Consider the following 16,968-nt stretch of genomic DNA (forward strand, 5'->3'; position numbering starts at 1 on the left):
GAGAACAATTCAGGCATACCACGACATTGGAAATACATTGAACAACATCATAACATAACAGTTCGGACAGAATATTACCTGGAATACTGAGAACAGAAACACAAGAATTTCTCGAGAACGGAACAGACTAGAGTTACTGGATGCACTGCTGAAACAGTACGGAACATACCGGTCCCATAAAGGGACGCATCAAGACCCGTATCCACCTAGGTGAACACTTTGTTTGTGGGTCTGTGTACCACCAACCCACGGACCAGAGTCAATTTAGATTGACCCTGTCTAGATACTACCCCAGCGACGGTACTCACCGGGCAGCAAGAACGGAAGGCCTCGGATCGGACTGGACTGCTACGACGACGGACGACGAACTTCGGACTTCAGTTACGGGTGGACCTCCGGATACCTCGGACCCTCGGCTTGGGCTCTGGTCGGGACTCGCCGCGTTCCTCCACCGTCTCGTCTGGATGCTGGACCGCCTCCTCCGTCTCCTCTGTGGGCCTGAGGGATACTTGAAGCAGAAATATCTGCCGGTGCGCAGAAGAGTTCCGTCACGACTGCAGAGGGTCAGGGGGTCGGCGTGGCTTCACCGACGCGTGGGGAAAGGGCAAGTCCCTGTTCGGGCGCCATTATGTGGTAAATAAATAAATAATACCCTATTTTTGAATGCATAAATGAATAACAGATAGCTCAATAAATAAGAGTCAAGATTCGAGGTAGTAGGAGTTTTGCAGGTTTAATACAGCATAAGGACAGGAACAGGACGACCTGCACGGGAATAGGATGGCAGCTGCCGGGGGCAGGATCGGGAATGACGGCTAACTTTTAATAACAGTACATGAGCATATATACATAACGCAAACACATAGCATTACATTGCAATAGGCGTAGCAGTGGGTGGAGCAATAGGCATGACGCGTAGCAGTCGCGAAAGATAAGGGTGAAAAGAGGTGTAACAGGGCGTATACATAGACATGTGATGCAAACGTAACAGAATATGTCATGAATGGGGCGGAAACCATGGAGGGGGCTACCTGAGGAGCCGGGACCTCTAACCTGATGGTGCGCGCAAACTGGCAATGACGTATCACTAGGAGAAGCTGGGGGCTTCGAACTCTGTGCTAGGAGCAGAGACTGAAGTCTGGAGAGTCAGGGCGACATGTACCTAAACAGTATCTAGTATCTGATGTTTAGAGAACATGTTGATATAAACTAGAAGTCAGGAGGGGAAAGGCTAACAGACACTAAGACTGGACCATGCATTATTCTACATGTAGTGCGTGATGAAGAATATTAAATGACCATTAATACAGTATTTCTCTAACATGGGGCCGTAAAGGCTAGACAATGACGGAAACTATTGATGCAGTTCAGTAGCTTTAGGAATGCAGAGGAAGAGGACTGAACTGATAATCTGGAATCATAACATACTCTTGGCAGACTCAGAGGCAGGGCCAAGCTGAACCGGGCACTGCGAGGCAGGAAGTAAGTGAAGGGTCGAGGATACAGGTGGGGGCTGTATCACTCCTCCGCGAGGCTTCAGGAGACAGGAGACAGGAGCTGAATCTGGTGTCCGGGCCCTTTTGAGGCCTAGAAACGGAGATTTTACAATGCATTAACGTGCACACTGAGCAACGTGGCAACGTAGCTTTACATAGACCTGATATTCGTATTATTCACGAGAACTGGAAACTGGCATACTAGAGGTGGACACAACTATAATTGCGTCTTTAATCAAACATGGGGAATAACATATGCATATTAATCATGCACATATAACATATGATGGATGACACGTAGGGACACAGAACATGGCAAAATTTACTTTTCCACAACACGCCCCCCGGCCGACCAGAAAATAAAAGCGGGAAGCTATCTAATCTGCAGTGGGACTCTGTTGAAGGCTTACTTGGGTGCTTTGCCGCAGAATACGCTGACTTCCTGACATCCAGCCTCCCTGTATCCCTGGAGGGATTGACCGCCTCTGCCGCTCGTCTACTTCTTGCAGCACCCGCTTCGCAGGTGCCGCTGCGCGGCTTGAGGCGTGGGGTCGAGGCGGCAGGAGGGCTGCTCAGTGTGTGAAAGGAGGAGGGAGCTCCGTGAGGCTGAGGAGAGCGCGCGCCGCAGGGACTCTGAAGACCAGGAGTCCCTGCGCTGCACAGGTGTGCACGGCCGCGTCCCCAGCAGGACACGCCCCCCGGCCGCAACGTCCCTCTATCACCAACGGCCTGACGCTCAGCGGGACGCGAGCGGGACGCCGAGCGAAGCCCGAGCAAAGGGCGGGCAGTCTGTGGCAGTCAGGGGCTGACAGAGGCTGGGCTGGGCCTCCCCCCTTACACCTATTGCCACTGGTCCAAGACCTCGGAGTTAATCTGTGGGCCCCGAAGCCAGCATGTCAACCCGCTCCGGTAAGGCTTTGAGGGGCGGCGGAGAAAGTGCCTTAGGGGGTGCAACGATGATTGGCACTATGGACAAATTCATTACCAGGGTCGCGGCTGTCATTGATAAGGAGATTGCAATTTCGGAACGCCGCCTCTCATTAGACTTCCTCCCTTCCAAACGCTCCTCTCTGGGAGCTGTGGCACATGTTTTGTCCCCCACTTCCTCCATCCCCACCACACCTCCGCTTGGGGCCCCTTCTGGGGAGTCACATATTGTAGTACTAGAGGCTGGAATAGACAGGATAGAAAGTTTGATATCTGCTTCTCTCCCCACCAGTCCTTGCACTGTGGTAGCAGAGTCCCGCCCCTCTCATCCCATAGTCAGCTCTCCCGGCATTATGTTTCAACCCGGTTCCAATGTACCTACACCCGACCTAAAACCACTGTCCCAGACTCGATCTATCCGGGTGCATAGGAAAAGGAAAAGGGCGACCAGCATTCGGAAGGGTTGTTACTCCACGCTTTATAAGCGTCCTAGATCTCAGCCCCAAAGGGGTCCTACACATCCAGACTCCGGAGGGCCTGAACCACCTGGGAACCCCAATTCCCCGCAGATAGTAGCCGACACCCTGCAACCTCCCCCCTTGGTCCAAACAATACTTGTCTCAGCAAACGAGGGCTCCTCACTCGAGCCCTTCGAGAAACTGGTAAAGTCTCTTCTGGTACCACTCATTGACCAAATTAAAAGTCTGGGGGACGGGGGCGTGGCCAAGTGCCGAACATGGTGGACGTGTAGTCTCGGAGCTCCGTCCACAGCCCTGAACATGAGCATTTAATCCTGTCATTCCTGCCTGCAACCCACCTGTAAACTGCCCGAGGAGTCTCCGAGTGCAAGCGGAGTGCGGCGGAGGGGCGCTGACTCCCCCATACCGCGCCGTGACGACACCGGGGCCGAGGTGTTCCTGCGGCCTGCAGCGCGGAGTAAAGCCCCGGCCTCGATTGGGTGGCCTGCCCGACCTGCTCTGGACCATTGCCACATCCTGAACGGACCTCCGGCCGGAAGAGTGCCGCGACTCCTACCGAGGCACCGGAATACGAGGAGTGGCCCCTGCTCTGCCCGTGGTCCCGCTGCCTCCCCCCAACCAGCTTTATCTTTCACCGGCATCTTCTGCTGCGGGCCCGCCCGAGACGCGAGGCCCCCCGGACCAGCTTGCAGCCCGCTTCCTCCACCGGCGACGCCCGCGCCACCAGCGCCACCAACGCCGGGTGTCAGGTCAGTGGACAGGTGGAGAGTGCAGCCCTCCGTCAGACCTGTGGGCTCAGCTTCTCTCTGGCTGTGCCTCGCGCTCAGAGACGGGACGCGGCCCATCGTCGAAACTGCCCCACCGGCGCCATCTTGCCTACACGCTGGGATTGCGGGGGGTCCACCTTGGGTCTCCGCCGTGGCTCCTCCTTCATCCCCCTGAACCACTTGAGGGCGGGCGAACCACGTGAATTTACCGCAAGGTGGCACATATCAAAGGCCTGCGGACCGACACTGCTCTGCCGCCACTGGGATCTGCGCCACACCGCCGCCATTGCTTTACCTTGTCACAGCTCAGACCCTCCACAGCCTCTGCCTGCCCCCTGGAGTGACCACTTGAAGGGGTTGAGGCTGTCGACTGCGGCTGCTTCGACGCCACCCTGCACACAAGGTCAATGGGCAGAAACCGGGGCAGGCCCCAAGATCAGGGCGCTCCAACGGACATGCAGTCCACGAGCTCCGAGGACCCGCTTGCCTCTTCGAGCGCAGACATCATCCCGCCAAGCGGACAGGGATCACAGGACGCCAAGCTGGACCTCATCCTGAATGAAATACGCGCGTCGCGCGAAGCACTGGAATCGCGTATAGACAGTATGGCGACTGGCTTATCCCTACTGCGGGCTGACCATACCAAATTGGCAGAGCGGGTCTCTGAACAAAAGATAGCGCTGAGCGACCTCATACCGCAACAGACTGAGCATTCTACGCGGTTGGAGAACGTGGAGAAACAGCTCAGACACCTCAGGGACAGGGTGGACGACGCGGAAGGACGTGCCCGCCGCAATAATGTCCGCATTTTGGGCATTCCGGAGAGAAGCGAGGGGAGGAACCCCACTCAATTCGTGGAGGACTGGCTGCGAAAACTGGTGGGCCAGGAGGATCTCACTGCCCTCTATAGTGTGGAGCGGGCGCACAGGATGCCGTCGCGACCCCCTCTGGCGGGGGCACCCCCTCGCCCCTTGATTGCACGCCTTCTCAATTATAGAGATCGGGACACTGTTCTGAGAGCGGCTAGGGAGAAGGCACCGATACGGTTCGAAGATAAGAACATCTCAGTGTATCCTGACTTCACGCCCACGGTGCAACGAGCCAGGTCCACCTTTTTGGGTGTAAAGCGCAAATTGAGAGACAGAAATATGAAGTATGCGCTTCTGTTCCCCGCCAGACTCAAGATATTACATGACAACAAATCCCACTTCTTCGATTCACCGGAGGAGGCGGAGGAATGGATGGAGGTCACGCTGTTTCCACCGACCTCTCAAGACCCACTCGCAGATCGTCGCGACGGCGGTCACGGGAGCCAGCTGGGCGGACGGGACAACGCTTCTGATTTGGGACGCCATCCTTCACGAGACGCACCGACGAAAACGCACCCTTCCGGAGGTCAGTCGGCGGGCCCTTCATCACCACGACTGCGGCTGACGGAGGAAGCGCTGGCCGCTCACGACGCGGGAGCGACTGGAGACAGACTCACCGTTACCACCGACACCCACACTGAGGTGTCCGGATCAGTGGACAGCATACAACTATTCCCTAAGATTACAGCTCAGATGGCAGCGGAGTTCTGAGTGGCAACTCGATTGATCCCCTCCAGGTGGTAACGTATGACTGATCCTTTCCTTCAGGTATCATGGGTTGCTTACAGGGCCATCCTTCCGAGGGCTACCATGCCCTTCCAGGCCGTAAAGTGACAATTACCAGAGGCCTACTGCCCCCAGTATGCACACTAACCTGACTGTCCTGTGCCCACGTTGGGCACCTTGGTTTGGCTCCCGAGCCCGTTGGTTTGGGAACCTTATTGTTAAGGGGTTACATGTTCTAAGAACACTCTCGCCTTGTAGCAACACTGAACTGATGTGGTCACCCGGGTGCTTCAGTATGGCACAACGCACGGACGGTTATGGGGCCTCTTAATGTTTACCAATTGTGCACTTGGAATGTGAGGGGCATGGGGTCGGTACATAAACGCCATAGAATTTTGGCTCAACTGAATCGCAGAGGGACACAGATTGCTTGCCTCCAGGAGACACATTTGAACAAAGATGAACACGTGAAGCTACGCAAGAAATGGAGAGGGCAACTTTTCGCCACCTCCTATTCTGCGTTCTCCAGGGGGGCGGCAATTTGGCTCCGCAACTCTGTCCCTTTCCAAATGCTGGAGCAGAGAATTGATCTGGAAGGACGTTATGTGTTTGTGCGGGGGCTGTTGGATGGGGATGCCATTGTACTTGGTTGTGTGTACTCACCAAATGCAGGTCAAACAGAGTTTTTGTCAACTATAAACGGAGTGATTGCGGGTTGGGCTGATCACCGATGGATAATTGGGGGAGATTTTAATGCTGTGCTCGATGTTACACTGGACAGATCACACCCCCCCTTGCAGGCTACTGAGAGCAGGAAACAGGCAGACGCTCTAACACGGTGGGCGGAGGGTTGGGACTTGGCAGACGCATGGCGCAGTATACATTCCCGAGAGAGAGAATACACCTTTTTCTCCCCACCCCACCAACTCCACACTAGGATTGATCATGTTTTCTGCTCCCACTCCCTCACAGCCTCAATTGTCCGGACACAACACATGGGGAAAACTCTATCCGACCACTGCCCCGTTGAGCTCACTTGGCAGTGGGGCAGGTGTCTGGCCCCCATCCCGACCTGGAGACTGTCTCCGGATCTCCTCGAAGACTCGGTCTTCCGGTCATCCCTGTCCGACACTATAGAAACCTATTTCTCCACAAATGAGAACACGGCCAGCTCCCGGCAGCTGGAGTGGGACGCTTTTAAGGTCTGTCTCAGGGGGGCGGCGATGACTACCCGAGTGGGCATGAAACGGGTGGTGCTTGAGCAATTGAAAGAAGTAGAGGGCTCGCTAGCGCCCCTGGAGAGTGAGGCAGCGGGCACGAACGCACCTTTCACGCCCCTGCAGGAGGCCCACATTAGACATGCAGAGCTGCTGGAAGACCTACGGCTCCTGGATCACAGAGAATACACGAATAGACAGCATACACAGGCAGATAGGGCCGGTCCCCTACTAGCTCGTCTTCTACGTGACTCCCCGGTCTGCCATCCGATCCTAGAAATACTGGACCAAACGGGTAGCCCGACTTCCACCCAAATAGGGATAAACACAGCGTTTAAGGACTACTATACTACACAGTACAGCCCCCCCCCGCCCCTATCAGACACCGAGTTCGGAACCTTCCTGAGCGACCTTGACCTCCCCTGCTCACCGACAGGCAATGCAAAGATCTGAAGCGCACCATTTCGGTAGCGGAAATCAGACAAGCGATACGAGCGCTCCCGAAGAACAAGGCTCCCGGAGCGGATGGCCTTCCGGCTGAGTTCTATGCAACATTCCTTGATCTCCTGGCCCCGCGGTTACACTCTCTTTACTCAGAAGCTAAACGGACGGCCTCCCTGCCACAATCATCCATGCAGGCGTTAATCACATCCCTCTTGAAGCCTGGCAAAGACGGACTGCAGCTGGCTGATTACAGGCCATTATCCCTCCTCAATACTGACTCCAAGATCTTGAGCAAAGTGCTGGCGTCGAGACTCGTGCAGTTCATACCGCAGTTGATCCATCCGGACCAATGCGGCTTTGTACCGGGCCGCAATACAGCCATGAATCTCAGGCGCCTGGCCCAGCTGATGCTCGGCAACCAAACGGGCACGAGCTCGGAGGGCTGCATTTCTCTAGACCTGAGGCAGGCGTTCGATTCCCTTAGATGGGACTATATGTTTGCCACACTGGTGAAATTTGGGATACCACCCGAATTCATCGCCTGGGTCAGATTGCTTTACACCCTCCCCACGGCTAGAGTGCGTACCTCCAGCCACATCTCCGGACCCATAGCTATAGCGAGGGGCACCCGGCAGGGTTGCCCGCTCTCCCCTCTTCTATTTATCCTCGCCCTTGAGCCATTGCTCTGCAAACTCAGGACGCTGGCCCCCCGGTGTGGGGTTCAGAGAAACGGGACGGCACACATTGTCTCAGCTTACGCGGATGACATCATACTGTATCTCCGGGATTTACGGGGCGACTTGAGCCCTATACACCAAATCTTTGAGGTCTTCAGGGCGATCTCTGGCCTCACCATCAGCGAATCTAAGTCCTATGTCTTCGCCTTTGCATCCACGGGCTTATCTACTCCTCTGCAATTCGCCTCCCACGTATTCCAGGTGGCGGATACCACCTTCCACTACCTGGGGATACAAATCTATAGAGAGGCGGACATGATGATAGACGGCAATCTTGGGAGGGCCATTAGGGCGCTGAAGGCACAGGTCCAGTTCTGGCTAACACTACCCCTATCCATAGCCGGCAGAGTGGCGATTTCCAAGATGGTGATGCTTCCCCGCCTCTTATACCACTTCACTAATCTGCCGTTCCTGATCCCAGCGGCGACATTTAATACTCTTGACACACTACTCACGGAACTTGTGTGGGGACATGGACGGAGACGCATAGGCCTCGCTAAACTACAACTCCCCCCCGACTCAGGTGGTATGGGCCTACCGGACTTTAGGGCTTATAACTATGCGTGCCAACTGCAATGGCTGGCTTACTGGGTAGCAGGACGCAATCTTCATGAAATTAATGTGTCGGAAGATGATCATGCCAAGGGGAGGGTGCATACATTACTTTTACCCAGATCGGATTTACCGAGAGACGCCCCACCACTCCTCCGATTGGTGGTGCTGTACTGGCGGAGGGCACTAAGGTACACATCCCCCGGGACGTCTTATTCCCCCACGATCCCGCTCCTGGGCGTCCCACTAGGCTCGGGAACACTCACGACGAATAAGCTGGTGTCCTGGCACGACGCGGGGGTGTCGCAAGTGGGCGACCTATTTGACGAGGGGCGCCTGCTACCATTCAAGGACTTTAGGGCCGCGCGTGGCGTTCCCAGGGGCACATTTCTCTTACACGCAGGCCTTCGACATTATATCTCATACAAGTGGTCGCCTGAGGGACGGGAGCCTATCACAAACCCTCTCATTGCCATGCTCTATCTCATGGGTGCAGGCAGCCATCTGACCAAATGGCTTACTTCTAGCATTAAAAAGGGGAGGGCCATCTCACTGTCACCGCTCAGAACAACATGGGAGGGAGATATCGGCAGGCCCCTGAGAGACAAAGAGTGGGAGCGTATCCTTCAGTTTCCTAAGAAGGTTGCTAGAAACCCCAAGTTTAAGTTTATTCAACTGATGCTGCTACATAGAGCATACCTGACCCCACACCGCATACATGTGATGTTCCCTGATGCTGATGACACCTGCCCCCGATGTGACGCTGATGACGCATCACTACTACATATGCTATGGCAATGCCCTAAGTTGGGATATTATTGGACCACTGTCCATGACTCGCTCGAGAGGGCTGGCGCCATGTCCCATTCACCTTCACCAGAACATACCCTGTTAGGACTGGGACCACCGACACGCACTAGAATCGTGGCGGCACGTTTTGCAGACATGGCCCTATTGATAGCGAAGCGAGCAATCACGATGAGGTGGAAGTCACCCGCGCCACCCAACCCTGAATTATGGAAGGCTGAAGTGATACGATGGGGCAAAGCAGAAGGCGAGGCTTTACAGCGGGAGGAACGTAGGGGACTCCGGAAAACACGGATCTCACTAGATTGGTTCACCATAATGGGAGCGTTTGAAATGGGGGATAACGGGGATGATGACGATACCCAAGACTTTACACAGATGGGGTGAACGTTCAGATTTAGGCCTCTCATGAACCTCCACGGCCCGAGATGCACTGTGATGGGGTACGGGTAACCCGGACCATCGATTTATTCCCCTCAACCTTGCCGGTGGGTTTAGAAAAAGCTACATGTCAAGATGCCACGGGTGACTCAGATGTGAATACTGTGTTTATATGCAAATTTAGAGAGTGTTGGGTGGGGTTACTGAGGGTGGAGGGTGGGTAGGGACCGACGTTGGATTGTTTAGTTCTTGTGGTTCTGAATACCAAATTGACAAATCGTTACTCTTCTGTGCTTTATGCTTCAAGCGGTCACATGCATGTATTATCCTGATTGTATTTGAGCTCCAATATGTATGTGCCTGCTCTAATTACTTTGCTAATAAGATTTAAAAAAAAAAAAGTCTGGGGGACAGGCTTGACAGATTTGAACAGGTTACCAGGGACAATTATTTTTCCCTGAAAACCTTGTTTAAACTACAGCCAAAGCCCAGCGAGGACAAGACAGACAGGAATGTTGGAAAAGGGGTTTTAGTGAGCCAACCACTGGGAGATCAGTCGACACTGCCAGCTAAGCCACCAGCCAACGGGAATGCTTGTACTCCAGCCTCCCAGGCCGGCGCGAGGCAGGCAAGGCCGAGTGCTTTCACTCATGCTGCTCAAGTGCATGCTACTCCCTCCCCAGCAGTGACAATTCCTGTGCTCAATCCCCCTCACAAGAAACAACAGAAGGGAGGGACTGGCTCAAACTCTCAATCCCTGGCTGCTCCACACGTAAAAACCAGTGGAGTAGCCATCATTTCTAAGGCTAAACCCACCACCCCTCCGCCTAAAAATCCCTCTCCAGTGGCCATCCCGCAGAAACCAACACGCAAGTGCCCCCCGGTCAACCTCCCCCCCCCCCCCCCCGAGTGCCACCCGTACGTTGCTGTCCTTATCAAAGTTCCCCCCATAAAAGATACCCAGCAGGAAACTCACCAGGCGCTAAAGAACAAGGTCATCCACTGGTTGAAAACCAATAGACCCCTTCCATTGGGCGTGGATGGCCTGATTCTTGGCGTACGTAGGGTGGGCTGGATCGGACATGGGAAAAAGCCTTTTGAAGGTGACTGTGTGGTGGTTAATTTCCAAGACGCAAGAGTTGCCCATTTAATATGTCGCCAAGGGCGATCTGAGGCCGGCGCGGGTGTAGATGCAGTTGATCTAACATTCTTCTACCCGCGGACGACCCCGATTATCCCTTTTATCCATTCCGGGCCCCTTCCTCATAATAACAACGCCCATGGCCAATTTTTCCCAGGAAATACTGTAGCGCAGGCGTATACAGTCCCACCACCACCGAATTGGGGCTTCTGGGGTTGCTGACTTTGTGGCGTTGCCAAGGACACCTTGGCGACTTGGAGTCCCGGTGTCGTGTCCCCCCATTCTTCTAAAATCTATAGCCCTCCGCCCTCATCAGAAGATCAGGTCATTGTCGAGACTTCAGGGGTACCAGGGGAGGCGAGGGTGCCACTTGACCCTTCAGTTGGTTTACCAGCTGCGGGTGCCGTGGACTTATTTTCTCCTGTCGAGACCTGTAGCATTGCGGCTGTGGCGGACCCACTCATTAGGGTTCTCAGCTGGAACGTAGCAGGCCTTGAGAGAAAGTTGGCACTGCCCGACTGGAACTCGCTTGTGGAGCAATACTCCATATGCTTGTTCCAGGAAACCTGGAGCAAGGAGCCCCTACATAAGGCAGGATACTCTACCCATTACTCACCAGCTGTCCACTCAGCAACTGGTAGGGGGCGCCCCTCTGGCGGCCTCCTCATCTGGGTGGCTACTGAACTTAACTGTAGGGTGGTGGAGCGGGATACTAAATGCCCGGACCTTCTCAATATTTCCCTGAAAAACCCTCAGGGTCGAGTCATTCTAAACATCTTCAACATTTATGCCCGAGGTATGAAGGGGGGTAGAGAATCCCCAGTTATAGCTTGCCTGGAAGCCTTGCTTCGTTCGTCCCCACATAAGCATTGCACTCTGGTGGCAGGCGATTTTAATTGCACCTTCGAGCCCTTGGGCCCCAAAATTTCGCAAGACCAAGAGGCACACGATAATAGGTGGAGGATACCGTCCTTAGAACTTAGTCCAATTAAAAAGTGGACAGAGGTGGCCCTCCAGATTAACTCCATAACCTTGGAGTTTGGTCTGAGGGCCGCTAATGGCAGGACTGGTTCCGACAAAGCAGGAGCTCATACTTACAACAGGCCTGGACACTCGTCAAGAATTGATTATTTTCTTCTTGACGTAAATTTGTGGAGCATGGTTAATGACATGGTGATCTTACCCTCCGTGGAGAGTGATCACAATCTCCTCTCGCTCACATTGTCCCATAGGTGGCTATCTGGCACTGAGAGCAGAACTGCTTGCAATCCCACCCCGGATTTGACAACAGTCTCCAATTGCGGTCGACGATTAAAGTGGGCAATGCTGTCACTCTCAGAGGAAAAGACCACTGCCATAAAGCAGCTTCTCATCACAGCTTTAGATAACCTTGACTCTTGCGAGGTTGGGTTGTTGGATGTGACTATTAGGTTTTGCACCCTAACTCAGACTATCAGTGACCTTTTCGTAGTCCCAGCTAGTACCAACAGGAGGAATCCCCGTATAAGGGTTAGACAGGGCTGGTTTAACCAGAAGTGTAGGGAGACGAAGTTGCTTCTTATTGAAGCAGTTGAATCTAAAATACCCATTAGGACCAGGGTGGCCAGAAGGCACTATTCCCTTTGCCAAAAAAACGCCAAGAAGGAGTGGGAGGACAACTACTGGCAGGACCTCTTGGCAGCCAGCCAAGGGAGAGATGCTAAAGGCTTTTGGGACTTGGTGGGAAACAGGAATCGTCCCGAGGATACACTGAGGACCTGTAGCACTAATGCCCAGACATGGTTTACCCACTTTCAAACACTCTATTCCGCCATAGAAGGCCAGCTTAATGATCCCTTCATTCTTCCGCCATACTCCCTAGATAGAGACCTGGACCTGTTTTCTGTACAGGATGTCACAAAGCAGATTAAAACCCTGGTGCCACTAAAAGCAGCTGGCCCGGATGGCCTCCCAGGAGATATTCTCCGAGCCTACTTAGAAGAATGGGGGGTACTGATCTCGGCCCTTCTCAACGCAATCAAGGGAGGACCTGTCCCAGACTCCTGGAAAGGGGCCGTGGTAGTCCCAATCTTTAAAAAGGGTCGCAGGGACTTACCTGGGAACTACAGGCCCATAAGTCTGATAGACTCGAGTCAGAAACTGGCGGGGAAAGCTATTTTGGGGAGGATCTTACAATGGGTGGATGACAACCACATTCTGTATGACATGCAAGCCGGGTTTCGCTCAGGAACCGGAACTATAGAACAAGTGTTCAGGCTCATGGTACTGTACTGGAAGGTGGTGGAGCTAGGCAAAGGCAGTCTTTACCTGGCCTTTATAGATCTAAAGACTGCCTTTGACCTGGTTCCCAGGGAGGAACTCTGGAGGGTGTTGCACGGTTTAGGGATGCCCCCGTACATTTTAAACCTGCTTATCAAATTGCATAACGCCACCTATGCCCAGGTTAGATGGGGTCTAAATGGGGAAAAGACCGAAAAGATCAGGGTCGAGAGGGGAGTGCGGCAGGGTTGTGTTCTGGCTCCCACCCTATTTTCCCTCTACATCAATGGGGTGGTAGAGCACCTGCTCGGCGAACCAGCAGACGCCCCCACCTTGGGAGGCGTAAAAATTCCAACATTGCTGTTCGCCGATGACACCCTCCTCATTTCAAAAACCCCCCAAGGACTCCAGAAACTCCTGAATCGCTTCCAGCACTTTTGCACCATCAGAGGACTCGTCATTAATGTGGACAAGACCAAGTATTTAGTCATGCACCCCCCTCGTAAACTTGGCGGTCCCCCGGTTCTGAATTCAACCCCCCTTGAAAGAGTGGCAGAATTCGACTACCTGGGAATCCGTTTAAGTGATTCGATGAGTTGGTCCGCCCACATCAACAAAATGACAATCGGCCATAAAAGGGTGGGGGGGGGGCCCTTCTCAAGGAGTACAGCAACTCTACCAAACAATGTGTTGCTCCATTAATAGACATCTATAAAGCCTGAGCTGTTTCCGCGTCACTTTACGGAGCTGAACTGTGGGGTCAAGGCAAATTGGATTCTCTGAGCAAGGCCGAGAACAAATTCATTAAAGATCTCCTTGCTATCCCGATGAGCACCCCGACAGTCCCGGTGCTAATGGACGTAGGCTGCAAAGCAATTGGGGATCAGGCACGCCTTCGCCCTCTCTTGCTTTGGGCTCGCCTGTGGAGGGTTCCGGAGTTAAAATCCTATGCTGACGGGTTAGCAGAGGTGATGTGCTCTGTTGGTTGGCAGAAGATCAAATGGCTCAGGGACATTAATCAACTTTTAGGGGATCTAGGTTTGGAATCCTGTTGGCTTAGCCACTCCGCCCCCCCAAAGGACTCTCTAAAAAGACTATATTGGGAATGGGTCTCCACGAAGCGCATCAGCAACCAGCAGCACTGCAATGCCACCGCAGCTTTTTTGCTAATAAAAGATGTTGTTGCCTTTGAGCCCTACATGGATTTAATCACCATGGACCGGTCTTTGTACATTAAATTCCGATTAGGAACTCTACCTCTTGCCGACCTTTGTTCCAGGTGGAATAAGTCCCAGTCAGCATCACGTTACTGTGCACTATGCTCTGATAAACCAGAGACTGTGCCACATTTCCTATTCGAATGTCCGGACTATGGGCACCCTAGATCACGATGGCTTAAACCAATTTGCAGAGAACTGGGCACTCGCCAGTATACGGTCGCCCTCCGGATTCTATTAACCAATACAGCCCCCCCATTGTTTGTGCTGTTTCCAAGTTTTTAAAATGGGCTTGGTTGATTCGACTAAAAAGACTGTCCGTATCAATTTAATTGTGTCTTAGATAATTTATTCTAATCAATTGTGCTTTTATTCCTTTTATTCTTAATGTACAGTCACATTTTCGACATGCTGTTTTACTTTTCGTTTTTTTTGTAATGCTTTTATGATATATGCATATCGAAATAAAGCAATCAACCAACCAGTATAGGTTATAGTAATTCAGTACTAATAGTACCTGTAATTTGCACTAATGACAATCATATATTAGTGTGCTGTGCATTTAGGCTAAAAAACGATGTATATATCTGTTCTTAGTCCACTGCCAGCTAGGAGGCTGTTCTGTTATAATCATGTGGTAATTTATTTTTAAATGTTACTTTATTGCATGGATATAGCTGCCACATTTAGGCATGTTTTCTTTATTTCAGTTTCTTCTATTTTTGTTACGTTAGTAAGTTTTTAAATTTTTATTACAATCAGACTATCATGCATAGGCCAGACTTATTGGCTTTGCCAATGTTTGTTTCCTTCTTGTAAGCTGGAATACAGTGATCCACTTTACACCAACACTAGTACATGTACAAGTATTGATTTGAAATATCCTAATTGGTAAAGCATTGATTTCCTTTAGTTTTGATTTGTTGATCTTATCACACGGTTTTCTTTGCATGCATCGTAACCCTTCTTTATATTTATTTTAACTCCAATTAGCCACAGCCTTCCATGAGTTTGATAAAAAGTAAAAGACCATCAATGAAAAATGTTGCCACTCAGAAAGAGACTACTGCATCTGGGCCTGATTCCCGATCCAAAATTGTGCTGTTGGTGGATGCAGCTCAGCAAACGGGTATGTTTTTTGTACTCTTTGTAACTAAAGTGACCATCATGCCATTACCACCCACTTGAACTTTTTTGTGCACCAAGTACTCCAACCTTCTTAAAGACCACTTCCCTACTCTGAATTACACCTCAACATTCACTTACTTTTTAAAAGAAAGGGGTTATAATATTAAAACAGCTGATGGGCAGCTTGCTCACAACCCCCTTCGACACCCTCTTCTCACTCTACACTGGCACCCTCTGATGAAAATCAAGAAGAAAAAACTGAGACGCCTAAATATATTGTAAGATCTACTAATGGAACAACAAATTTTACTTTGAGCATCACTACAAAATGTATAATGCCACCATCAACAAATGACAATCATTGGCATAGCCAATAGGTCTTTGGGACCTTATAAGTGTTTAGTTATCCAGCACAATATCCTTGGTGCAACAACATCAAGTTTTGCATGGCTAAACACTTATAGGTCCCAAAGGCGAGACCTATTGGCTATGCCAATGCTTGTTTCGAGTGAGTGGCTTGTGCAGGTATGCCACTGTGAGGTAGAGATGCTGCGAGTGCTTTCACAGGAGCCCTTGTGACATTGCGCCTCTTCAAAATGTATCTTGGGTCTAGTGGAATACTTCTAGCCCCTATGGTCTGACACTCCTATTACCCGTGCCCTCCAGTGACACTTTACCTGTCACGGGTGGACATGGTGGTGGTGGTGGATGTGGTGGACGTGGTGGTGGTGGACGTGGTGGTGGACGTGGTGGTGGTGGTGGTGGACATGGTGGACATGGTGGTGAACGTGGTGGTGGTTGTGGTGGTAATGGTGGTGGAAGTGGTGGTGGTGGTGGAAGTGGTGGTGGTGGTGGTGGAAGTGGTGGTGGTGGTGGAAGTGGTGGTGGTGGTGGTGGAAGTGGTGGTGGTGGTGGTGGAAGTGGTGGTGGTGGAAGTGGTGGTGGTGGTGGAAGTGGTGGTGGTGGAAGTGGTGGTGGTGGAAGTGGTGGTGGTGGAAGTGGTGGTGGTGGAAGTGGTGGTGGTGGAAGTGGTGGTGATGGAAGTGGTGGTGATGGAAGTGGTGGTGATGGAAGTGGTGGTGATGGAAGTGGTGGTGATGGAAGTGGTGGTGGTGGAAGTGGTGGACGTGGTGGTAATGGTGCTGGAGGACGTGGTGGTGGTGGAGGACGTGGTGGTGTTGATGATGGTGTTGATGATGGTGTTGATGGTGGTGTTGATGGTGGTGTTGATGGTGGTGTTGTTGATGGTGGTGTTGTTGATGGTGGTGTTGTTGATGGTGGTGGTGTTGATGGTGGTGTCGATGGTGGTGTCGATGGTGGTGTCGATGGTGGTGTCGATGGTGGTGTCGATGGTGGTGTTGGTGGACGTGGTGGTGGTGGATGTGGTGTTGGACATGGTGGTGGACGTGGTGGTGGTGGTGGACGTGGTGGTGGTGGTGGACGTGGTGGTGGTGGATGTGGTGGACGTGGTGGTGGTGGATGTGGTGGATGTGGTGGTAATGGTGGTGGTGGAGGATGTGGTGGTGTAGGATGTGGTGGTGGTGGAGGACGAGGTGGTGGTGGAGGACGAGGTGGTGGTGGAGGACATGGTGGTGGTGGAGGACGTGGTGGTGGACTTCGTGGTGGTGTTGGTGATGGACTTGGTGGTGGTGGTGTTGGACATGGTAGTGTTGGTGGACGTGGTGGTGGTGTTGGTCGTGGTGGACGTGGTGGTGGTGGACGTGGACATGGTGGTGAACGTGGTGGTGGTGGACGTGGACATGGTGGTGAACGTGGTGGTGGTGGACGTGGACATGGTGGTGAACATGGTGGTGGTTGTGG

General features: G+C 52.4%; 1 protein-coding gene across 4 annotated transcripts in view; it reads left to right on the forward strand.

Moving 5' to 3' along the window:
- The window catches only part of SECISBP2L (SECIS binding protein 2 like), a 989,501-nt gene that overhangs the window by 302,376 nt on the left and 670,157 nt on the right, over positions 1-16,968 (forward strand). For all 4 annotated transcript variants that reach the window (XM_078684798.1, XM_078684797.1, XM_078684799.1 and 1 more), the window contains one exon: positions 15,013-15,148. In XM_078684798.1, the coding sequence (XP_078540924.1) occupies positions 15,013-15,148 (136 nt within the window). The remainder of the gene's footprint in view (positions 1-15,012; positions 15,149-16,968) is intronic.

The sequence above is a fragment of the Lissotriton helveticus genome, chromosome 3_2 (genome assembly GCF_964261635.1).
Source record: "Lissotriton helveticus chromosome 3_2, aLisHel1.1, whole genome shotgun sequence".
In the NCBI taxonomy this organism is placed as follows: domain Eukaryota; kingdom Metazoa; phylum Chordata; class Amphibia; order Caudata; family Salamandridae; genus Lissotriton; species Lissotriton helveticus.